The following is a 26,655-nucleotide window of genomic DNA, read 5'->3' as shown; positions in this document are numbered from 1 at the left end:
TAAAATTTAGGGAACAAAAAACACTAGGCAAGGAGATCCATTTAATCTATTGTATTAACCCAAATAATATGGTGACAGGGATCTCTAGTTGAGTCCTGACAATGGCAGTAAAAATGAATGTACAGAATATTACAAAATAAATATAAAGAGATAAATGGCAACACCCATGTCCTGCAACAAGTCGTTTCTACTACCCACCATACAACCACAGTGTCATTCTTTCTCCTAGAGCCTCAGAGACAAAAGCCAAGGTCTAGCTCAAACATTTTTGATAGCACATCATTTGCTTAAAAACAATAAAATCTATGGCTTAGGAAAAATATCTGCCTTAGTACAATCTACCTCTCAAATGTCTATCATGAATTGTGAAAGCCTTATGCTAGGCATATTTCTATTGTATATGTTTGGCAATAGCACATGGTCATGTATGCTAACATGGACAGTAGTACCTTATATTCATGAGCATTAGACATATTAATTACTAAGGAAATATTCTGTTCCTTTCCATTTTTTTTTTTACTTTTGGAAAACTAAGTGTAGATTAGTCAACTGAATTATTTCTGGGAGATACAATGTGTCATATTTCTGGTTATGACACTTCTCTCTTAAGATGCAAGGTGCTTTGCAGGATTCAAATAAAAAAAGCAAATATCTCACGTTAGAAGGGATGAGTAACAATATTTTGACTCAGAATCCCTACTCTCACCTAATCTCCTTAGTATCATCCAGCTATGCTAAAAGATAATTAAAATTTAACATATTAGCCAAGCCTAATTTTCTTTACCTTCATGAATAAAAAATAGATTTTTTTTCTGAGGTGAAAAAGGAATGTTTACATTTCAAGTCAAGCTGTGCCACAGCCCAATAAATGTAGGCCTACAGCTCACATATATGGAAAATGTCTTTGAAAGTTTCAAGAATGCCAAACCTGTGCTGCGTTTTAGAAATGCCACATGCTGCATAAGAAATATCATCACAGAATCCTAAAAAGAGTATGTGTTGAAATACAACTCAGACACTATTATTTATGCAGCTCATTTTTACATATCTGTACTGATATTAAAACAGGCATCTGTAAAATGTGGTGAGGGAAACCAAAGATGTTACAAGCATTTCTGCCCAATAATGTTACCCTTTAGCATACACTTAAGTTTACAAAACTTAGCTATTATAAATGAACTAATTTCAAAGCTATTCATGCCAAAGGTCAGGACTTATTTTCTATTAACTATCTTTTTTAACACGTGAAATACATTTATACATAAAATGTATCAGAATATACATACTGACCTTAACTTCTAAAGGCATTATTTCATGAGAGTTTCAAAAGAAAGTAAAAATCTTTTTACCTCCGAGTCCTGGTCTAAGCCGATTATCATAACCATCCAGGAGTCTGTCTAGAATTCTTGTAAAAATGGTGATGTTGTTTTCTGGCCCATCTTCTTGGATGTTAGCCAGCACCAACCTAAACAGATAATTTTACAAACTGATATATTATATATATAAATACATATATGTGTTTCAAAAATACCAACATGCTCTTCTTTCTTGATTTGAATTGCAAGGCTCCCTATTAGTGCAACCCATTTTCCTCTTCTTTTCACTTCTATAAATGCCAGTATGTCTATGGGGAAGGTAAACATGCTATGGAAAATGATTACTAAATACCAGATGATTAGAAAGTTTGATGTCAAAATTCTTCCAGATATCTACTACTCAGCATTGTGTGTGTGTCATCCCTTCTCCCGCCCCTAAAATCCATTCCCTAGGGACAGTGATGGCGAACCTTTTGAGCTCAGCGTGTCAGCATTTTGAAAAACCCTAACTTAACTCTGGTGCCGTGTCACATATAGAAATTTTTTTTTATATTTGCAACCATAGTATAAAAAAGATTTATATTTTTGATATTTATTTTATATATTTAAATGCCATTTAACAAAGAAAAATCAACCAAAAAAATGAGTTCGCGTGTCACCTCTGACACGCGTGTCATAGGTTCGCCATTACTGCCCTAGAATATGTTATGATTATAGATTATCACATGCAGAAACTATTAATAGTGTTATTCCAACTACAATAATCCAAGGATCCCCTGAAATCGTTCTTCAGTGATGCGAATATTAATTGAGAAAAACATTGCTTCCTTCAAGGCACTAAATTTCTTTATCTTCCTCATGAATGTCTTCCTTTTTCTCTTTATGTCTTTTTCTCTTTTAAAGCAAGATGTTTTCCTTACTTTGGGTATACCTCCACCCAATGGCCAAGTGCAATATAGACATCAGGGGAACTCTGCTGGCTGGGTTCCAGGCTCCTGTGCAGCCAGGAGGTGGAGGTGGGCTCTGAAAGGATCACAGCACACAGGGAACAGCAGAGAGCCATAGAGGAGACCCTGCTGCCTGGACTTGGAGAAGAGCGACAGGGGTGCCCCAGAGATTCAAATGCCCGGCTACTTTTGTAAGCCTGCCTGTGGTAAATTTGTGGAAAGAACAAATGGTCTCAAAATATCACAGGAAAGAGGGTTAAAAACAGTGATTTTTCTCCATTATTTGTCCATCAGAAAGCCAGAGGCCTGGTTTTGTGACATCCAGCAAACTGGTGCAGAAGCAAAGGATGTATAAAACAGAACGTCCCTTTGCACTGCCGTTTTTCCCAGAATGAATCAGAGATTTAAATTATTGGTCAAAAATAAATAAATAAATAAATAAATAAATAAATAAATAAATAGAATCTTTTATATAATAGAATAAAATACTGGCATGAGCATTAGTGGTTAAATAGAGAACAAAAAACCAATAAAGAGAAATACAGTTAAGCTGAGGATTTTCAAAGATTATTAATTGACCTCCTTTGTTCACTCCTTTAAAATAAAAGATTCTATGTAATCTGCATGCCGAGCAAGATGTATTGTGTAAAGTATCATTGACAGAGTCCATTTGCATTTAAATGATTATACAGCTAGTAGCTAAAAATAGTCACAATGCATCAGAAATTGGTAACCAACTTAAAATATTGTCTTGAAAGCAGAAAAATATTAAAACACCAATTGAAGATAAACATATTTAAATTATGTAAGCAAATTAGCTCATATCCTCCAGCCTCAAGCTTCTATATTGCCTTAAGCTAATTTTAAAATCAATCACTGAGAGAGCAGTCCCAAAGTTCCACATAGAGATTTTCAGTCAAAAGTGTTTTTTTAATTACATGTTACAGTTTCTTTCTAAAGTCAGTATTAAGGTGTTAATGAGATATTCTCCAATTAAAATAAGGCTTTATAAAGAGATTTTTCTCAATTCTAGAAAATATTTTCATACTTGGACAACTATTTAGAGAGGAAAATGAAAAATTTTAAGGGACATGGAGATATAATAAGGGTGTTGTTTTGTTTTTGTTTTTTTTAAAAAAGGAATGGTTACATGAACATTTTTTATGACTCTTATACTTTACGTCCCCTGTTATCTTAAAAGCATACTAAAGTCAATAAATAAAAGATGCCCATTGGTGATAAACAATCAGAAAAGACTACAGCTATGATGAAGTTACTGAAAGCAATAAAAATTATTTCATGTTTGTAGAACATAGGCAAAAAAAATAGTTGCATGTTTAAAATCAGTACTCTTTATGGTAGTAACCATTTTAAGAACAAAAGCTATCCAAATGAATAATGTAAAAAGTTGATTAATAAATCAAGCTTTTATCTTATTGTTTGTGATTGTGAAGTTGTATACTACCTCCACCTAGAGGCTTAAGGCTCACATATCAGTTAGGTTTTCTGTGTTGATTAAAAGAGCCAAGACCATTAAAAGAGAGAGAGAGAAGCAGAAAGGAAGAAAGAAAGAATGTAAGAAAGAAAGAAAGAAGAAAAATTAAGTTAACACTCAAATCAGTTTGTGCAGTTTGTGTGGCTTAAAGGAAAGCTGTTGACTCCCTCAGTGCATTTTGGTGTTATGATATGCATATAACTTAATCAGTTCTTTGCAAGAACATGCCATTCAAAGGGTATTGTTTCCTTCAGTGATTTTTTTTTTAAAGACAATGTTTCTGTTCACTTTTGCATTTATACCGAAAAGCATGAAGCAGTGAACTTTTTATCATCTCTGCCACTGCATCATAGTTCAGTTTCTTGGTACAATCCTTCTTCATTAGAAATAATACTTCAAGATACTCTAGCTTCTCAAAAGCCACCCCTATCCTGATGCCATTCAAGAAACACACCTTTACTCTGAATTAAAAGAGTCAAATACGATAAATGTCTCACCTGATTGGGTCCCACATCAAGAAAACAAAAAGCAGTAACTGCATGCTGTCGATGTTCAATTTCATCTTCATTGCAGCTCTGGTAAAGCCATGAAAGAAAACCAAAATACACTAAAAATTAAATTCAGCCCCACCATCCGAATAGCCCCAAAAGACTGCCATTTCAGTCGGTAATTGCATTTAAAGCTATGGAGGCTATTCCAGCAGAGTGAGTGTATGGTATGATGACTGGGTGAGCGAGGGTTGTATTTGGTGAGTTTTCTTCTTACTTCTTTCCTTTCCTTTTCTTTTTCTTTTCTTATTTATTATTTTATATTATTATTATTATTATTATTAATTATTTATTTATTTTTGACAGGCAGATGATCAAGTAATCACACTTTGCCCATCCTCAGCAAACACTGTTTTGTGCTCACACAGAGACATTCAAATAATAACACATGGGACCCTGAATTGACATAGGAGCTAGAGAGGAGTATGGGTTGGAGGGGATAATGAAAGGGGGGGCGGGGGAGAGATGGGCACTTCAAGCCACCAGCCCCTTCACCAAGGCCACCCCCGCGATCAAGGCGAGAAAAGCGGTGGCGGGGTTGGGCGGGGGGCAGCCAGCCCACTTTTCCGATTGTTATTCCTTCCATTACAGTGAGCTGCAGTCCTCGCACCTTCACTTCTTCGCTCCCTCTAAAATAAAATACCATCATTGCCCCCCCTGACCATCCACAGTTGCCAAAGACCACGTCTGGGAGGCAGCCGGGTCAGGCTCCTCCGCTGAGAAACGCGGCGTCTGCCAGCTGCTCGGGGCGCCCAGGACCACCAGGCGGGCAGGAGCGCGGGGCGCCCGGGGCCACCCCGGCTGGCAGGCTCCGTGGCGCCGCGTGCAAAGTTGAAGACTGTCAAAGAGCCGGGCGACCGTGCAGCCGCGCGGGGGTCTCCGCCCGCATTGCACTTGTCAACACGCTTCTCGTGATGGGTTCCGGAATTCTTTCTCGGATGGGCTCGGAGGGAGGGGGCGACCCGAACCTCCGCGGTTCCCGGGGCGCCGGAGAGAGTGCGGGAGCTGGGGCATGCACGGGAGGCAGGGGCACAGGGAAAGGGTCCCTGCTGGGACCAACGCGTGCGACCTTACCTGCAACCAGGAGCAGACCTGGGGCTTTTTCTCCCTCGGCTCCGATCTTGAGCAGATCGGAAACTTGAGAGAGAAGAGAGCGGGAGAGACCGGCTGCAGCAGCCCAGCGAGCTGGAGCGGAGGGCTGGTGGGAGCCCGAGGAGCGCGGGGAGCAGCGGCGGCGGCGCCGGAGTAGACGGCGAAGGCGTCCGTAGTGGCGCTGATGGGCGGAGGAGGAGGGAGAGGAGGAGGGGGGAGCGTTGGCAGGAGCGGGGGGGGGGGGGGGTGCGAGCGGAGGCGGCGCGGTGCGCGCTGGCAGCGGCGGGCGCGAGCCCCAGCCTGGAGGAGGAGGAGGAGGAGGAGAAGGAGGAGGAGGAGGAGGAGGAGCCAGGCCCGGGAGGAGGGCTACCCGAGATCCAGGGCAAGTGAGGACCCCCACCCTCGCCCCGATCCCGGGGAACGGTTCCCCCGGCACCTGCAGCGGCACAGCCCCGGGCGGCGGCGGGAGCCTCGGGGCGACTGGATCGCTGCTCGCGGGCGTCCACACCGCGCGGGCGGAGCGGTGCCCACGGCCACCACAGACCGCTCCCCGCGGCGGCCCACCGGGCTCCCCGAGGAGGTTCCCAGGTGCTGCCGGTGGGTATGGGTGAGGCGTCGCTCATGCAAAGTCTGTGGGTCCCTAGGTCCCCGCAGCCGCGCCCTCTCGCCAGCCCCCCAACATTTGGCTCTGGGGCGACGTGGCTGCGGAGGAGAGGTAAAGAGGTACCGCTCCCGCTGGAGGGCGAGGGGACTCATCACGCCTGTACTTAGTCATCAGCGCTTCCACGCAGGACCAAGTTCAAGGCACATTCGTGGAATCAGACAGCTGGAAGTTTCTCTGATTTCCCTGAGCCCTCGAGATGCATCATTCATTCCTTCACACTCCTGCCATCCACCGGAGCTTTCACCGCCGAGCTCTGAGGGTTGGAGACTTCCCTCAAGCTGCTCGGGAAAGTCCATGTGCAGAGTATGCGCCTTGGGAAACCTCCCGCTCACTCTCAGCAGTTATCTTCCCCCATCTCTTTCCACAGGCATCCTCCCTACCTGGTGAGCAAAGCAATGCACAGCTCTAAAAAGTTTACATCCGCCACCCTGACCCCTGACCCGAGCAAAATTAGACAAGCAGTGTTTCTGCTACTTCTGCAGCTCTTTGATTCTCCCCCCAGGGTGGGGAGCAGAACAGAGAAGAATGCACGCGAGGTTCTCCCCTCTGGGCTTTTTTTTTTTTTCCCCTGGGAAAAGGGGACCTGTTGTAATTCCAGCCCCCATGGTACACTTTCAGTATCCTGTGTTTGTTCTGTCTCTTTTTCCCTCTATTTAATCTGAGGCGATAAAATCCAAATGTGCAATTTGAACGAGAGAGAGAGAGAGAGAGAGAGAGAGAGAGAGAGAGAGAGAGAGAGGAGACTGAAATTTTCCTTTTTCCTTTTTGTAGGGCACATAAGACAGAATGTTATGCACATCCTACTGAGGCAAAGCAGAGTGGTTGTTATCTCTTCGAGAAGTAGTTACAAACGTTGGACACGTTCAAAGGAAAGAGAAAAAGATAAGTATACTGACATGTTTCTGTCATATTACATTCGAAGTCAATATGTGCCGAACTGTTCAATTTCGTTAGTTTTGAACCAAAAATTCTGATGTTTTTCCTAGATGGTACAGTTTTCATAACAGCAGACACTGCTATTCCACATACATTTCAGCTTTCCTTTGAAGATGATGTGAGGAGGGTAAGACCTTTACATTGTAAATATTTCAAGCTGTTCTTTTTTAACCTAATAATTACCACTTTCTAAATATGTATTCAATACACTACAACCTAAACCAGTGGTGGGCAAACTCATTAGTCAACAGAGCCAAATATCAACAGTACAACGATTGAAATTTCTTTTGAAAGCCAAATTTTTTAAACTTAAACTATATAGGTAGGTACATTGTTATTAACTTAATTAGGGTACTCCTAAGGCTTAGGAAGAACCACACTCAGGGGGCCAAAGAGCCGCATGTGGCTCGGGAGCCACAATTTGCCGACCACTGACCTGAACAAACATTTACTCTCCTCTGTGCATGCTCTGTGAAGAATGGAACACCACCTTTCTCCTCCATGGTTAATATTTCCTTCCTGGCTTGCCCATTGCAGAGTCTAATTGAAATTCACAAAGATAAAAGCATGCCATTTAAAACCTTGCAACTAGGCCCTAGTTGCTAGGGGATCTCAGCTTCTTCTACTTGGTGTGAGCACTTCACTTGCTACTGTATTTCCTGTTTTCTATTTCTGTGAGTCAATCTTCCTTAAAATCTTTATCACTTCGCCATTTAGGTTACTGCCAAGTTGTTTATATTTTGATAATGGAAGTTAAGCCGTGCATGGTTCCTTCCCAACTTTAATTGCTATGCGCCAACAAAACTTATCTTTCCTGAATGTCACAATTTTTGTCAATATCATCATAGATTAGTCTCATACTTACCACTACAGTTTTGCCCTGGATTCCAATGCCAATTTATGGATTTTAGTTTAATTGCTTTATCTCAAAATTTTTATCTGTTGGAATGAATTACACCCAAAGAATTAGCCTTATCCAATTGGCACCCTTATTAAATACACAGTTCCGTTGCCATACAATCCGCTTACATGTAACTTCACAAGCTGTTTTCAATTATTGTTACCTTTGGCTTTTTTTTTTTTTTTTTTTGACCTGTATGTTTAAACAGTCTATACATTTGGATATGCCCTTATTTGAGAGTGACTCACAAAACAGTGCATTACAACACCATGACCTTGTTTTTTCTCACAAAGTACTTTGTAGTGTTATTGATGCCGGCTAGCTGTGATTTAAAGGGAATGGAAATCAGAAAAGCAGCTTGCAGGCAGTTGGACATCTACGAGTGCTTATGGCTGCTTCCATGCTGATGTTTTACTGTGTCACTAGTCCAGGCAGACTTCTCCTAGGAGTGTGCAGCTTCCACAGACATCTGACAGAGGCAGCCTCGTTTTCTTCTCCCTCCCTGTGACGGAGTGCAGTGAGCTGCCTGTGATTTGAAAGCCAGACTGTATTGGTCGTGACTAAGCTCGTCCTACCCACATTTTTTTTTTTTTTTGGGGGGGGGGGAGCATGTCCTAAGGCAACCAATCCTGTAGAAGAATTGACAACTAATTGGCCGCAGACAAATCCATTCCTGACCAGGCTAGGGCAGTGCAAAACCTTCTGTCTTAACTTGTTTGAATTATTCTCCCAAGAATTAGATTGGGGAGGGGGGAGAGGTGAAGAGGGGTCGCTCATATATTTCCCATCCCCAACACCTGAGTCTCTAAGGGCATTTCCATATGAGGATCAAAAATAAAAAGAAATATGGAGAATTGAGGGATCTTGGTTTTGTCTGATTTTGATTTCCCGACATGTTGTAATATTGTATATTTTTGAGATTCATTACAAAACTGTTCATGTTTTTAAACAGATATTTTGTAGAGCTTCCCCTTCTCAGGCCCAGCTATATAGAGACTTGACATTGATGCTCCAAGGAACTACTACTCCATGTAACCTAGGAGACTTTGTGAATCTTTAAGTTCTATAAGATAGTATGTATATATGTATATATACTAGTAATACATGCATATTATACACACACATACAAACACAAATATACAGATATTTGTAGAAAGATAGACACATATCTGAACTAATAGCGATAGGCATAGGGATTTAAATAAGAATAGCATTTATATAACACATTTCTACAAAATGCATTTAGTCTTAATACCACAAAATTTGATCATAGTGATTTTTATATATTTTGAAGTACCAGACCTACTTTAACAAGAATGGCATCTCACTCTTTTACACATTTTGAAATATCAGCATGTATTTCATATAATAAACTTATATACATTTAGATACATTCCTATGTGAGTCATTCATTCAAGTGAGAATATAAACTGAGGAAAAATTAGGAACTAAAGCATAGACTACCCTCTTTTCGCAGAATTAAATGTTATCCTGTACTTTTACTCAGAATGCTTTGTGTGCAAATTTGTTCTCACATATTCACAGTCATCATTAAAACAACAGCAAGCAAGCAAACAAACAAAATCCTGGCCCTAGCCAGTGTGTCTCAGTTGGTGGAAGCATCATCCTATATACATAAATGTTGAGGATTGATTCCCAGTCAGGGCATATGCCTAGATTGTGGATTCTATGCCCCATTGGAGCATATACAGAAGGCAACCAATTGATGTTCTCTCTTCTCTCTCTCTCTCTCTCTCTCTCTCTCTCTCTCTCTCTCTCTCTCCCTCCCTCTCCCTCTCTCCTCTTTTCCCTTCCACCCTCCCTTCAATCCTCCCTCTCCAAAGAGATTAAAAAAAAAACCTGGAGCAACTATCCATTTTGTAATTTTCAAATCTAAAGCATGGCTTGATCAAGCTTCATATTTCCCTGTTAGTTTAATTTAGATGGATGGCTCTGACATGTCCACTAGGCTCTAAGATTCTGAAAGAAGAAACAGCTGGAAAGTGGGAGTAATTAGCCTTATAAGCAAATAATTCCAAAACTGCTCTGTTGTATTAATGTATCTAGGTCACATTTCATTAGAGCTAAATATATCATGTATACCAGCTCAGATAAACTCTGCACATTACATTCTTCAAATGAAGTAACTCTGTTTATAAAGTAACTTTACAAATCCTTGTCCAACTTGCAAATCAAATATATAATGCATTCAGGATATCTTGGTAGTTTCTAAGATTTTAAAATCTACTTACATCAAATACATATACAGAAATAATGCTTTTGCCTTCCTTTTCTGAAATTATAGATATAATTCCAGGTTATTCAATTGCTTCCTAAAACAATAACAATTTTCATAATATAAGCCACAAGCTCTCTCATTGGAGAATCCTATATAATAAAAGCCTAATATTCTAAGTGTCCAGTTGGCCATTCAACCAATCAAAGCAAAATATGCTAATGATATGCTAAGGCCACTCAACCGCTTATTATGACCTTCAGTGACCACCAAGGGGAAGACAGTCAGCTGGTCGACCAGTCGCTATGATGTGGACTGACCACCAGGGGGGCAGATGCTCTGACCTGTAGATTAGCTTGCTTCTGGGGTCTGGCTGATCGGGACTGAGCGAAATGGGCTGAACATGCCCTGGAGCCCTCCCGCGGTCCCTCCTCAGCTGGCCAACCTCCTGCGTCCCTCCCTGGTCCCAATCATGCATCGGTGGGGTCCCTTGGCCTGGCCTGTTCCCTCTCACAATCCAGGACCCCTCGGGGGATGTCAGAGAGCTGATCCCACAGTCCAGGCCAAGGGACCCCACTGGTGCACAAATTCGTGCACCGGGTCACTAGTTAGCTATAAATTTCATTTAAGGATAAGCTTCTCTATGATTGGTGGCTCTTTTACCAGTGAGGCAGGCAGCTTAAATAATAATCATAGCAATGAAAATAATAAAGTAGACCTATAGTCTTCTTTTGTAGAGTAACATAGATCCCATTCCAAATACCTTTTGTATATTCATTTCAGTTTCACAAGTAAGAGTTAGATTATTATTCCCATTTCACTGATGAGAAACTTGAGGCATGGAAAGCTTCATCAGGCTCCCAGTCTCCCAGTGGTACAGCCAGGAGTAGAGCCCAAGCAGTATGACTCTACAGTTTCCATGCTTAACTACACACTGTATCATGATAGCCAAACATCTGGCTTCTTATGTGCAGCCTCACCATCGATGTTCTGGACAAAATATTGGTGTTTTCAGGATAGTATGAATCTGTTAGTAACAGCAGTGTATGCATTCAACCAGTCTTATTGACTGTTTTTATAGATAATCTGTTAGGTGCCATTCTGGATATAATGATGATTAGGGCACATTCCCTACCCTCAAAGAGTTTACAGCAATTTGGAAAGGCATAAAATAACCTACATTGCTAATTTCAAACAAATGAAGACGAAGGCCAATATATGTTCTAAAAAGTTGTTTTCAGAGCAATACTACCTTTACTAGGTAGTAACATGCAGGTTAAGGAAAAAATAGCAATATAGGGAGCTTTTACTTGAATTAATAATTTTCAAATCTAGTTATTACCATATAACACTAAGTGGCTTATTATTAAGAACATGATTAAGTAGTTTCTGTGGCACAAAGAGCCACTTAAGCTCCTAGGACCAAGAAATGGTTATGTTCAAAATGAAAAAAAAAAATCTATTTTGTATGGATAATTTTTAAAATTATAACACTTCATCATACAAAATTATGCAGAAGAATCCAATAATAGTAACAAAATCAGAAGATAGAGGGAGTCCAGAATCTGATTTGGGCCCATATATGTACTTCTCAGGTGGCATAAGATTGGTTCCCACTGGAGGATTATTCTAAGAGCATTATTTTTAGCACCAAAGCTCTTCTAGCCTGAGTGGAAGACAGGGTATGTGTATTGTGAAGACAAAAATGAAAAATGTAATCAGGCCATGAGTATTTCATGAGCAGTCAGAGAGATATGAAAGAGAAAATAGAAACCAATTATTTCTAAGAAAATGTGAATAATTATGGCAAATTAATTATGTATCGATATCAAATGTTTAAATAATAATATGTAGATCGTGTATCCTTGCTAGAGACCTTTTAGTATTTGTCGGAGTAACTTGCTCATAGATTTACAATAAATAATTGCAGGTTTCTTTGTAGAGTTGAACACTTTGGAATACAAATTGGAAGCCTTGATACTAGAGTCAAAAATGCCATGACCTTGGGCAGGCTCAATGATAATATACTGGTAACTCCAAGCTCAGTCTGGACATCTAGACACTATCTTTCCTCAAAAGATATCTTTTCTAGTGTACTCTATCTTACCACCATCCCCCACCAAAATCCTGAAACTGGGAGTCATTCTAAAATATTTTCCTAAATACCCTGCCCTCCTACACTCACACACACACACACACACACACACACACACACACACACACACACACAATTTGCTGTTTCTGAGAAAATACCTCCTCCCGCTCCATTATCTGATCCATTCTCCCCATTGGCAATGCCATAGCCTTAGCTGTCTTCACTTGAACCTCTGCAGTATCAGTAAGCAGTAGCCTACTAACCAGTTTCTCTGACTCGCATCTCAGCTCTCTCCGGTTTGTTTGTTTTTCTCCAGGGCCAACAAAGAATGTTTCAAACCAATCTGATAATGTCATTGGATAATTTAAAAGTATAAGGTGCAAAATCTTTTGCATTTTATATGTGACCCCTGTTTATATCGCCAACCTCAACTCTGCTCTTTTCACGCCCATCTTTTCACAGATGCACGCACATCCATAATCAGCATTCCTTTCTCAACATCATTCTGTCCTCTCTGCTCTCTACAAATGAAAATGTTTCCATTTTCTCAGCACCTAATGGTTTCGTGGTCTCTGCTTTTGGTTCTCACTGCCCCATTCATCCGGAATGCTGCTTTCATACTGTTTACCTGGTAAACACTTCAAACCTCAGCCCTGTAAACTATTTTTCACCCTACCATAAAAAACAAGCAAACCAAAAAAAATCCATATCTTCTTTTGTACTCCCGCGGAACTTAACGCAGGCATTTAACATGAAACCTAGAATATGTGATGGAACTTATTAACTTTTCTATCTCACTCTATTAGCCTGCTAGCTCTTTAAAGGCAATGAGCCTCATCTTAATCATCTTTCTTTTCCAAGTGCCTAGCACAGAATCAGACATCTATAATCTTTCAGGAAATTATTGAGGAATAAATGACAAGAAAAATGAATCAATGCGTGAATGAACAAGCTAATGAATAAATGAGAGAATACATGCCTTCATATGTACATACTTTCTTCAGAGGAAATGAGGTGCAACAGAGAGTAGTGGTTAAGCACTCAGACTCTAATGCTAAATACTTAAGTTCAAATCCTGGTTTTATTGCTTACTCGCAATGTTTGATAAGTTCCTTAGTCTTCATATGCCTTTGTTTTGTTACATGCAGGATAAGGATAATTATAAGCCCTACCTCATATGGTTTGTAAATACTTGGTGAGTTGATATATATGCACGGAACAACACCTGGATCATAGAGAACACTACGCAGTGTTTGTGGATATTATTAGAGGTTTTGAAAGCTGTTAGTTCACTGCCTGGAAATTTAGTAAATGAGATTTAGTTGTACTCCTTTGCTTTAGAATTTATTGAATCTTTTGACTCACCTTTTCTTATATGTTCCCATCTACTGTTTCCTGACATTCGGATCCCCACCTCTGCAGAATAATTGGTCAGAACCCTCCACATGTATCCATATTCTCTTATGTTACCTTACTTTTTTTCTTTCATAAATGCAGTTCCCCTCATTCTCTCTTTTCTGCTCTTTCCTCCTGCCCTCCTTTTAATATGTGATGCCCTCCTTTTTATTCCAGTTTGGCCTGCATTTTATATTTTGCTAGTTCTCTATTGTCCCCTTTCTCTCCCTTTCCCAATAATATTCACATATAGCTTGAAGTCGGCATTGATGTACACACCTGTCTTTTGGCATATGAACAAAAGTTTGTTTATAAGAGTACACACAGATAAGAAATGTGTATTTAGGCAAGTGGGATGTGCATGCCTGCACTGCAAATGCCTGAACTTCCTGTCTGTGTTTCTGTGTGTAGGACGCGGGATAAAGTCATGCTATTAAATCCACTCAAGTGTATTTTATTGATTCATGACTTTCTCTTTTGAATTGGTTCCTGGTTTGCCTGCAATAAAGAAATTGCCATATGCTGGGTATTTTGTTTAAAAGAGACCCATATTTGGCCTTAGCTGGTTTGGCTCAGTGGATAGAGTGTCAGCCCACCGACTGAAGGGTCTAGGGTTCAATGCCGGTCAAGGTCACATAGCTTGGTTATAGGCTCAATCCCCGGCCCTATAGGGGCACTCTCTAAAAAATCAATAGAAAAATATCCTCAGGTGAGGATTAACAACAACAACAAAAAGAGCCATATTTGTAACATCCAGAGAGCCGAAGTCAGGACAACATAGAGGATTCCAGCTGTGCTCCTAATCATATACCCAAGATTAAAATATGGCTACAAGGTTCCCTTCCTTTTTGGTGTGTGAGTTCCAGGAATTTAGTATCCACATATCACTCATCTGGAAATGAGACTAAGAGAACTTTTGCATTAGAAGTTAATAAATCATCTTTAAAGGCTTTCTTTGGGAAGGGAGAAATTTTAAAAGAGACTTATGACAGACATTAGTGCTGCCCAGAATATATTGCCAGTTTCCAGCCTAGGTGTATGAAAAGGCTGAATTTCCTTGCTCTCCTTGAAATTAGTGATGACAGTGGGACCTGCTCTGAGCACTGAAAGGCGAGCATGGGAGACACGGGTCGTTTCCAATGGAAGGCGGATGAGCTGGTTCTCAGGCTGCCTCCTTCCCTGTTATCTGGTTGTGGCCAGTGATACTGCAAATGGTGGCTGTTCAGCGGGTCCATCAGTAAGAATGGAAACTATCCGAGCTCCTAGCTGACCATCCCTGAACATAGAGCATGGAGTAGGAATAAATATTAGCTGTTTGAAGCCTCTAAAATTTGTGGTGATGTTTGACCAGAAAACAACATAAAATAACCACCAAATAACTCAGCCTACCTAACTGCTGAAGGATGGAGAATAAAGGAAGTTCGGTTGAAGGATGAAGAATAAAGGAAGTGTTATTTGAATACCAAATAGTGAAGGATGGAGTGGCACATAAAATATTTTCTGGCAGGAAAGATGTTCTGAAAGATCCTGAAATCACAGTCTATAAATAGTGGCTTGCCTAACTCTGAACCAATTGATTTCTTTGGTCTTCGGTAACATTTGTGCAGTGTTTCCATATCTTCACGGTTCTTCACTTTCCTTCGGCACCTAAACACCCAGAGGGGTTGAAACTGAGTCTGAGGTTATTTTTGCAAACAGTTTGTTTTTTCAACCTCTACTTTATCCTTTCCCCCTGGGGCACAGACCTTGAACGTGGTGGCCGTGAGGATGAGAGGAGGGTATTCATTGAGCTCCAATGGGAACTTGAATTACAGAAACCCCTGACAGGTTCCAGAAATGGGATGGAAAATTGTAAGAAGAGGAAAGTGGAAAAAAAGAGGTCTGACAGCAAAGGCTAGATATCAAAATTAAAGAGGGATGAATAAGAAAACTTGTTCTGAAGAGGAATTCTAATTAAGAATATAACTCTACTACCTAAAGAAAAGCAAAAAGAAATGGACTCTGACCTAGCCATACAACGTGCAAATTCTAAAGTTATGTTCAGACATTTTCAACAATGTAGAAAAGGCCAGTTAGTCTTTAAACTGAATACAAATGTTGTTGTCCTTACACAATTCACTGTAGCAAAAATTTCTAGGTGCAAACTGCTTTTAGCTAGTCAATCAAGATGATTCAAATATAAACCAAAGCAAGAATTTAACATTTAAATTGTGAAAAGTAATATATACACATCTTTAATAAGCTCATAAGGTGCCAGACACTATAATTTAGCTCTCTTTTTATCTCTCACCATGCTTTTCATATTATAGGCACTCAGGAAGTGTTGCTAGAAGGAAGCATACATGAGTGAATAAACAAATGAGTGAGTTAACAAATGAATGCAAGGATGTGTAGAAGAGTTCATAAATTTTATTCATTTGTAGCTCATCTGTTCTCCCCTTGTCCATCCTGAGCCTCTCTAGTCTTTATGGGATGGTCTCAGGGATCTTTCCAAAATACAGATCTGTTCATGTCATTGCATAACTTACAACTGATTGTTCACATATATCCTATTTCTCATAGAGTCAAGACCAACATTCTTCTCATAGCCATGGTCTTGGGTAACTTGACTCCTGCCTGGCCTTGAACCAGTTTCCCTTGCTCCATCAACACATGTCTTCTAGTTCCTAAAATGTGCCAGGTTTCCTATGGCCATTTCTCCTCCAGCCATAGGGCATTGCAGCTCAAGTTCTCTCTGCTGGAAAGCTCTTACCCCTCCCACTTACCTGTCTTGCACCTATTTTTTATTTAAAAAATTAGGAAGCACTTCCTCAAGAAGACTTCCTGGAAAGAGCCCCCAGCCCATTGTCAGTTAGATTAAGAATTGTCTCAGGTTCTTATCGTTGTGAATGATCCTTAGATTCACATCTGACCACCAACTGTGCTGTAGTACCATGAGTTCAGGGGCTATGCTTCTTTTTACTAAACGTTATATCCTTTGCAACCAGGACACTGCCTTACTTAGAGTAAGCGCCCAATAAATAGCTATTTTAAAAAATGAAGGAATAAATGAATGTGTAACAAATGCAAGATTGGATGTATAATGCTAGTTTCAAAACTAGCATCTCATATCCCTAAATATAAATCTGCAGTCCAGTAACTCGGATTGTTGCCACATTCACAGAGTCTAGGGAAAACTAATGACTGAAAACCATGTCACTGATCCTCTGAACTTACGAGAAACGGGAAAGGGCACAGTTAGTGTTGATATAGAGGTGGAGGTTGTAGGTTAAATCAAGGTAGACTAGCAGGAGGAAATGATAAGAAAGATAACCACGGAAGACTGTTTCTGCTCATCCTGTGGTATTTGTTCATGATAAAGGCCAAGGGATTCTTGACTTCAAATGTTAGGCATTTTCCAGTGTTCAAGAATTGACCATCCCAATGAATTCTGCCTTAGTATTCTCTGCCTGGAATGGTGTGATCTATTCTTATTTAGCCGGAATATAGGACTAATTAGCAACCGCACCTCAACGATATGGATGCAAGATCTACAAATATTCTAAAAGGATTTTTGTCATGAAAGAATTGTAGTAGATAAAATATAAGATGCCTTTTATTTATTACATGTTCTTATAAAAATCTACATCTCTACTAAGAGACTAATTTCCCTACGGATTTATCATACATGGGAATTTTTAGTAGTTTGTTTCCTTTTAATAAACACACTTGCATAGTTATATTTTTGTAAGAAATAAAAATAGATTGCCTCATGCCGAGTGTACCCAGAATTTGCATAATCTCAAAATCTTTGATACTATAGTTTTCAAGACACACAAAATAAAAATTTAGGGCAAAAACAGCACTTTTCAACAATTTAATAATTTATTACATTGAGCAACATCACAGCAGCATCCAACAATGCCACTTTAGGCAAAGGTCTTTCAGAATTTCCATTTTGGGAATTTTTTATTTTGGTATCAGTTTTTCTTAATCCTAAACTCTTTACCAATAGTCAAATGAATTGTTTATCTGTCCCATATTTCTATAAATCCAAGTGTATACCTAGAGAAATGTATTTTATGTAACATAAATATATAACTTAACAAATATTTGCAAATTTGTATGTACATGTATTTACAGCATGACCGGAAGTAATCAATTAAGACTTAGGAGTCAGTAAATTAGCTGCTACACAAATCTGGCCTGTCCCTGTTTGGGTATAGAAAAGTTTAATGTGTTCTAGCCATTCTCATTTATGTATGTATGGTCTAATAGTTCTTGTGTGCGGCAATGGCAGTACCAAGTAGTTGCAACAAAGTCCATATGGCCCACAAGGCCTTTAAGAAAAAAATTTTGCCAAACTCTGAACTAAGTCAAAGGATTGCACATATGATCTGGGTAGCAATTTAGAAAAACTGGGTTGTATAACAGGGTGGTTTCTTTATACCTTGCTTCAACAATTACTATTTGGAAAGTTTCTTTCTAGTCCTGTGGAAAGGAATATTTTTCAATTAATATCAAAACTGTCTTGGTGAATTGAATCTTTTTTCCCCCAGAGCAAAAATGAAAAATGTTTTATTTACAATTCATAGAAGGTAAAGCATCATATTAGGTGTTATTTTAAATTAAAAACAGAATTAAAATAGGTCATCACCGCTCAAGGAACAGTTTGATGAAAGAACACGTGATCTGAATCAAACACATACACACACACACACACACACACACACACAAAACACAAAACAACACTAAAATAAAAGTTCTTGTGTGCATCCTCCATGTGGGTGAGTGCCTTCCCCTGGTGTTCTCAAAACACTCTCTGCTTGCACTGTCACACTGTACTGTAAATATATGTCCACCTATCTTCCCAAATGGAATGTGAACTCCTTGAGGACAGGAACTAATGATTTACTCCTGTGTCTCCTGAGGCAATTGTCTCACAATTGTCAAGCAATTGACTGTCTACAAAATCAAGTTCTAATGCATTAATCTCTCTACCAATGAATGTACACTATTGGGCTTTTACTCTTCTATTGTTTGGTTGAAGTTTAGGTATGTGAATAAAACATGGAGGTGGTGGCATTGGAGAAAAAGAGAGCTCCTTAAAATGTACAGTAGAAACATTAGTTGACAGCATGAAAGTGTTTCTTAAAGGTGTAGTGACCTACCATTAACTATTTTAACTCCAGTTAAGAATAGAGAAACCTTTGGGGCAAAATAAAAAAGGGGGTGTCACATTTTTCTTGTATTATTTTCGTAGCCCATTTAACAGCTCCAAAGAATGGATTCCACACTAAGCTCTGAAAATAACTAGATCAAACGAATGTAGAGTTTTTTTGGAACCAGAGTTCCATGACCAGACCTCAAGGCATCCTTGTTGGAGTTCCATTCTTATCTGCCTTTGCAATTGTAGTGAGAGAGTTCTTTGATTGAGATTGAGTGCCACCACTACTTGGTTCTGGTAACTTGATTCCCACTTTATTCTTCCACATCTGACTCCTGCTTTGGTTCCCTCTTTAACATACACTCGTTTCAAAGAATCAGTTACTGCCCTAGCTGGTTTGGCTCAGTGGATAGAGCATCAGCCTGTGGACTCAAGGGTCCCAGGTTCGATTCCGGTCAAGGGCATGTACCTGGGTTGCAGGCACATCCCTAGTGGGGGGCGTGCAAGAGGCAGCTGAATCGATCTTTCTCTCTCTCATTGATGTTTCTAACTCGCTATCCCTCTCCCTTCCTCTCTGTAAAAAAAAATCAATAAAATATATTTAAAAAAAAAGAATCAGTTACTGTTTTTTTCTTCCTAGTCCTCTTGAAACTTGAAATCACAGTCTTGAACTTTCCATCTCTCTAGCTCTCATTTCCTTGTTTATTCTTTTCTTCTGCATTTTCTTAAGGTTTTATTGAACAGTAAAAAAAGGGCTTGGTCCATTAAGTGACATAATCCTAGAGGAGGCTGACAAAGTCTAATGGATTAAGAAGAACACTGTCTTTAAAGAATCATAGATTCAAGTGTTACAAGGGACCTTAAATGCCCTCTATTGTATCATCCACTTCTACTTGGACTGTGTCTGATCTATAAAACTGAATAACTTTAAGATTCCTTTGGTTTTTATGTATTAAGCTATCTAGGAAGTTACTGAAGAATCCTCTTATCACCACCATCCCACCATATTCTTTCATTATATTTCCTGGGTGTAATTAATTTTAAATATTTTAGTAGAAGTAAGATTACACATATATATATGGACCAGTTAAATTTAACTAACATTCTAGAGGGAGTTACTTAGCCTAAGCAATGTCTCAATGTGGATTGATCAAAAGAAGAGAGAGAACTCATGAGCATTGACAATAGTGTCATGATTGTGGGGGGAGAATAGAGGGGAGTGGAGGTGGAAGAGGGCATAGAGGGGATAAATGGTGATGGAAAAAATAAAGTAAATAAAATAAAAAAGAAATGTCTTGATGTGAATCAACCTTCTTTGAGTTAATTAATTTGCACCAGACCTTTGAGAAATAACCTTTTTTTGGTGATAGTAATGGGATTTAAGACATGTGGAAAATTAAGAGGAGTTTAAGAGAACACAATGTGTTCACATAAAAAAGGTGTGAGAAGACCAAGCCCGGCAATGACTAACATTCCATCTCTAGGGCCTTTGACCCAGAGACATCTTGCTGGGGGATCCACCAGTTACAAAGCCTGCAGATCCTGCTATTAAAACTTCTGTGTTCCACTCAGAGAGAGTGTTTTTTCATGAATGCCACTGGTCCATGACCCTGCAGGCAAAAGAGTGAATCTCTCTTAATTAAGTTTAAAAAGTTATTTAGCTATGTCTGCATATTAGGAAATATCTTCTGTTTGGCAGATTATGAAAAGACTAGAGGACCGGTGCACAAAAATTTGTGCACTCGGGGGGGGGGGGGGCGGGATGTCCCTCAGACTGGCCTGTGCCCTCTTGCAGTCTGGGACCCCTTGGATGATGTCCACCTGCTGGCTTATCAGACATCTTTCTGGCAGCTCAGGAGCCCTCGGGGGATGTTCACTTGCCAGCAGGGAGCAGGACATCCTTAGCGCTGCTGAGGAGGCGGGAGAGGCTCCCACCACCACTGCTGTACTGGCAGCCATCAGCCTGGCTTGTTGCTGAGCAGAGCTCCCCCTGTGGAGCGCACTGACCACCAGGGGGCAGCTCCTACATTGAGCATCTGCCCCCTGGTGGTCAGTGTGTGTCATAGTGACCAGTCATTCTTCTGTTAAGGTCAATTTGCATATTACCCTTTTATTATATAGGAGTGCCTGGCCAGCCTGGGTGAGGGGCTGATGGCTGTTTGCAGGCTGGCCACAGCCCCGTCAGGATGGGGGGGACCTGCTAGGGTTCCTGGCCAGTCTGGGTGAGTGGATGATGGTTGTTTGCAGGCTTGCCACAGTCCCTTCAGGGTGGGGGTCCCCTGGGGTGCCTGGCCAGCCTGGGTGAGTGGCTGATGGCTTTTTGCAGGCTGGCCACAGCCCCTTCTGGGTGGGGATCCCTGCTGGGGTGCCTGGACAGCCTGGGTGAGGGGCTGATAGCTATTTGCAGGCTGGCCACAGCCCCTTCAGGGTGGGGGTCCCTGCTGGGGTGCCTGGCCAGTCTGAGTGAGGGGCTGATGGCAGTTTTCAGGCTGGCCACAACCCCCAGCCACCCAAGCTCCCAGTGGAGGCTGGCTGGAAGTAGGTTTCTGGGATTTATTTGTCTTCTATAATTGAAACTTTGCTGCCATGAGTGGAGGCCTCAGCCGGCTCAGGGCTGGTGGGAAGCTTGGCTTCCTCCATTGCCCAGGCAACCAAGCCTCCTGCTTGCTCCAGCTCCGTGGCTGCTGGCCGCCATCTTGGTTGGGTTAATTTGCATATAGTTGCTCTGATTGGCTGGTGGGCATGGCTTAGGGTGTAGAGAAGGTATGGTCAATTAGCATCTTTGCCTTTTACTAGTGTAGATTTGCTTTCACTGTGATTTCACGTTAGATAGAGAGGTTGCAGGATGAGGACTTCCTCTAATCAGGCATGGTCCCTGATGTTTACCAAAACAATCTGACTTTTACTGAAGGACCCAAAGGGCTTGGCATACTTGAGTAATTTGGAATCGTACACAGGAACTGGATTTGAAAATGATAAAATAAGGAGTGAGAAGCTGGTATATAAGGAAAAGTTGCCAGGGCTTTAGAGTTGGCATAAGGTTGAAGGTAGCAATAGTGACACAAGTTGGCTGGAACGAATACAGAAAGGGGAGGCTTACTCCCATCTGAGCCTAGGCTCTTGAGCTTGGACAAGTCCTTCCTGGGAAAAGAAACTTATACCATATGTAGGAGAGCATGGGGCAGAAAAGGTAGCTTATTTCTAGAACACTCGTAGGTAATATGGAAAGCAATTCTTGAACATGGTTTGTTAGCGCACAAGTCAGAGTTAGAGGTATTTTCAATCTTAGCGCACTTCCCAGAAAGAAAGCTCACCAGGACACCTGCCAGCATGAGACTGGAATTGAAAGATCACAAATGTACAGTCATTGATCAGGTCAGAAAGATGAAAGGTTAGCAAGTCTAAGCTACTAACCAAGAAATCACTGGATTCTATTAGAGTCTCCACTTTGGGGAAGGCATGATTAGTGATTTAATAACCAGGTCTGGGAAGGCTAAAACACTGCAAGAACAGGAAACCAAGCAGAGCCTTATACCATCTGGCCTTGGGAAGGACTATGTTGCTCCCACTTACAGACTGACTTTTATATCAGTGTCTATTTGGAAAAGATTAATATTCAAACCCCTCTCTCCCCTCACTAGCCATCTTCTCTTTCTCAAAATGCAGTAGATGAAATAAAAAATGTTTCTGGTTCTTCCCATTTGGTGAAACCTTGGCTGCCATCACTGAGTGCCAAAGAGAGACACTATGACTTTATTTTCTTCCATTACTTTCCACAAATATTCTACCATACTGCATATGGTAGAAGTAAAGAGGTCATAAAAAATCTTTCTTAAATTAAAACAAATTGTCCATAGCCACTTATTTAAGAATTTGGTTAAAAACATAGTTTTATACTCATTTATAAAGCATCCAATAAAAAATAAATGTAAATGAGCACACAGTCCATATAATACATGGGTTCTGCATAAGTTATGTAACCTGGTTGTATAGCCCAAGCTATTTCAGTTTAATGGCTGAGTGGTTAAAATAAGCAGTTAATTTATAAAGTCATTAAATAGCTTTATACGGAACTGTTCTGATTGAATTTGCCAAAACTTTCAATTAGCTTCATCCAGTAATGATGTAGTAAGCAGGGCTAAAAGAAGGAGAGAAAGAAAAAAAGGTAGAGAAATAGAGCTTTGTTTTTCTTTTTTAACATATATTTTTATTGATTTCAGAGAGAGGAAAGGAAGGAGAGAGATAGAAACATTACTAATGAGAGAGAATCATTGACCAGCTGTGCCAGGGATCTTGTCCCAGCATCTAGAAGGGTTCAGGGATCTGGAGAAGGGGCTGTGCGTAGATTTAATAGAAATCCAGAGACTAATAAAGAATCCGGAGACGAAATATAATTTTGAAAGGCATTGGGGGTCAGAGGAGCTTAGCTAAAGGAGCTATAAGATCCAAGATCTTAAGTCTAAGGTCTTAGGTTCTCTTCGTCCCCAGGACCCCCTGCTTTTTATTAACACAACTTGTCCTGAGGCAAGGTGGAGATATACACTTCAAAGGGTCAGGGTTTGGTACACAGTCCATTGTCCGAATGGGGGAATTAGCCTACGGCTGTTCAGGTGTTTGGCCAGTAGGAGGCAATAACATGTAGATTAAGATGCTTTTTAGCTGTCTGGCAGCAACACTCAGTTTCCTATTCAGGTTTGGGGAAATGCCTTTAGCCATTCCCAGATGCAGGTGACTACATGTGTGACTCAACCCTGTTGAATCCCCAAGTCTCATCAACCTTTTGATGAAACTCTTGAAATTATGACATGCTGGAATTGGTGTCCGGCACAGCTGCCTCCTGCGAGCCCCACACCGGGGATCGAGCCCTCAACCCAGGCATGTGCCCTGACCGGGAATTGAACCGTGACCTCCTGGTTCATAGGTCAATGCTCAACCATTGAGCAACACAGGCCGGGCAAGAGACAGAGCTTCTTAAGTTCATTTTGGTTGCTTTGATGGAGGAAAATTATTTTTAGTAAAATAATAATAACTTACATTTATTGAGCTTCTACTCTGTGCATGACACTATACAGAGAACCAGTTTCTTATAAGAGCCTTCTTAGATATTACCTCTGCTTTAAAAATTAGGAAAATAAGGCTCTGTCTGACATATTTTGCTTAGCATGATACTTTCAAGGTCCATCTGTGTTGTCATAAATGGCAGTATTTCATCTTTTCTTCTGGCTCAATAATATTCTACTGTATATATGTACCACATACAGATCATGTATCATATAAATGTACAATTGCAACCTATATAATTGTATTAACCAATGTCACCCCAATAAATTTAATAAATAAAGATAATGTCCAACTTAATTAAGTTATTCATTCAAGGTGACAGAGCTACTCAGAACTGTATCCTGACTTTCATAAGCCTCAGTCACTTTTGTTTCCATGGGCCCCCTTTTCCATTAAAAAATAATAGTAATCAAATAAAATGTTAATTGCATGAGTAAAAAAACAATTATTTCCTAGGCTGGATTCATTATTACATATTCATTATTATTATATTGTCTCATTCTGATTTTAAGAGAAAATAGAATTAAGATATTTTTGTGAGTCTCTAAAAAAAATTATGGGCCCCAGGCAGCAAACTACTGTGTTTAAAATGTGAGTTGGCCCTATAGACATAGCATTCAAACTCAGGCCTATGTAGTGAGTTCAAAAACTATGCCCTTCTATCTTACTCCCTTCATCTGGACCACCATCAAACCACTAACCTCGCATGTTTTTCCACTTCTCCCAAATTAAAAAAACATATACTAAGACAACAACCTCATCAGCCTAAATTCTACGAGTTCATGTAACTCCAATTACTTTGCTTCCAAGATATAAAATTCTAGAATTAGTTCAGGAATTTACAAAGAAAATTGTTATGATATTTGCAATCCTGCAAAGTAAAAAGAAATGCTTTGTTCACAAAAAAAGCTAAAAAACCGTATGATTTAACTCATATGTAGGATATAAAACTGAAACTCATAGACACAGACAAAAGTATGTTGGCTACCAGAGAAAAGGGCACAGGGGCAGGGGAGGGGGTGTGGGTGGAGGGTTACTAAAGAGTAGAGGGAGCCAAATACGATGGAAGATGATTTGACTTTGGGTGGTGAGCACACAATGCAATATACAGATCATGTATCATGGAAATCTATACTTGAAATGTATATAATCTCATTAACCAATGTCACCCCAATAAATGTAGTTAAAAAAGAAATATTTTGTTCATAATCATTTGAAATCTTAAAGCCATAAAGAGCAAAGATGCCTAACCTATCTTTATTATTCGTTTCTGTATTATTGAACTAAAACTACCTGCAGGTGCATGTGGCTATTTAAGGGGAATTGTAAATGGCTTTCATATCTCACTAACGTAGTGAGGGTGTATAAATAGCTGCACATGGCAGATAATTAGTTTATGCCAACACATTATTGTGCTCATGAGCGTCTGGAGATCAAGTACTTGGCAAAGGAGCCAAGGAAGTTCTTGCTAAAAAAGCACTACAAAGTTATCAGCAAAATGATGAGTGGTGATATCTAAGGAACACAAGTGATGTGTTAAACTTATGCTAATGTATAAGATTTAAGTTAAACAACAAAATTCAGAGAAAAAGTAGCTATGCTTGATAATCAAGTAATGTGCTTAATATTAATGTTTCTTGGAACTTGTGTTTACCTTTTATTAATCTATAACAATAAAAGTATAATATGCTAACTAGACCAGACATCCTTCCAGGCACCCTTCCTGCGAGGGAAGCCCAGGTCCCGGGTAGCCTGCCAGCGGCCAGAGGGAAGCCAGTGCCAGCAACCAGGGGAAGGAAGGCCTACTCTTGCACAAATTTTGTGCATTGGGCCTCTAGTTTATTTATAAAATAGAAGGGAACAAATGCATAGATAAAGACACACATTTTATGTAAGTTAACATTTTCCACTTTATAGAAAACTATTAGAAAAATATTCAAAATGGTTGTTTTTTTTCTATAAAAGAACACACACACACACAATACCACATTCTTTTAAAATTCTAAAATAAAGTCTAGGATAAATTGTCATTCTTTCTCCCACCAGACTGTATGAAATTTGTCCATCCATGGAGAAGGTTAATGGCCTATTGCCCTCAGACATTTGGGGCATTATTTCTGTTATATTTCATGTACTGCTCAGCTGGGAGGTGAATAGGCCTCATATTTGTTATTCATTGCAACACCAGATCATTGTCTCCCTGAATATCTCAATAGCCCAGCATCTTTGAAGTCAGTGTCTTCAGTACACAACCTCTTACCCTTTCTTGTTGCTATAATTTTCTACCTTTCACTCTTTTTTTTCTAGTACATCAATTTCTATAATTCTATAAATAAGGGAGCCTGTTGACCCTACCATCTTTTTATTGTCCATGTTCTTGTATTTTCTTAGCAGACTCAGATCCCATGATACATGATCATGCTTAGCCTCTGGATAGACCCCTCCTCATTCTTCTTTTACATTGTTGAACTAATTTTGGAAAAGTTCTATCTTGGTTGAACTCAACTCTCAACATATTAGGTCTAATGTTCAAACACTTGAGCAGCTGCACATGGTTAGTTAGAAACATACAATAACATGACCAAAATCCTCAAGCGAACCCCTAGTGCTCCAAGGCAACTAATCCACTATATTTCTTTAGGCAGTATTCTCTTTCTCTGCTGCATGATTATTTCATACCTCCTTATTTCTCCTCAAATATCCACAACTCCTTCCTCTCTCCCTCTCTGCTGATTATTTTGCTTCTCATAGAAGCAAAAAGATAAGATAGAGTTTTTGCAGGTTCCCACCTCCAAATCTAAAATCCTACATGCACTCATATCT

At 40.0% G+C, this 26,655-nt stretch overlaps 1 protein-coding gene and 1 long non-coding RNA gene across 2 annotated transcripts in view; one reads left to right on the top strand and one right to left on the bottom strand.

Moving 5' to 3' along the window:
- The window catches only part of GABRA2 (gamma-aminobutyric acid type A receptor subunit alpha2), a 108,310-nt gene extending 103,920 nt beyond the window's left edge, over window positions 1-4,390 (bottom strand). Inside the window, exons 1-2 of the mRNA XM_081101970.1 lie at window positions 4,256-4,390; window positions 1,350-1,465 (exon numbers count right to left, since the gene is read on the bottom strand). Of these exons, the coding sequence (XP_080958096.1) occupies window positions 1,350-1,465; window positions 4,256-4,326 (187 nt within the window). The 5' untranslated portion in view covers window positions 4,327-4,390. The remainder of the gene's footprint in view (window positions 1-1,349; window positions 1,466-4,255) is intronic.
- Window positions 4,391-5,701: 1,311 nt separating this feature from the next.
- Window positions 5,702-26,655, top strand: part of LOC308517288 — a 131,666-nt gene continuing 110,712 nt past the window's right edge. The window contains exons 1-2 of the long non-coding RNA XR_013995824.1: window positions 5,702-5,995; window positions 6,834-7,125. This is a non-coding gene — a long non-coding RNA (uncharacterized lncRNA). The remainder of the gene's footprint in view (window positions 5,996-6,833; window positions 7,126-26,655) is intronic.

This window comes from Myotis nattereri (assembly GCF_964212035.1).
Source record: "Myotis nattereri genome assembly, chromosome: 1".
NCBI classification, from domain to species: Eukaryota; Metazoa; Chordata; class Mammalia; order Chiroptera; family Vespertilionidae; genus Myotis; species Myotis nattereri.
Note: the sequence above shows the minus strand (reverse complement) of the source record. Positions and strands in the feature narration are given on the sequence as shown.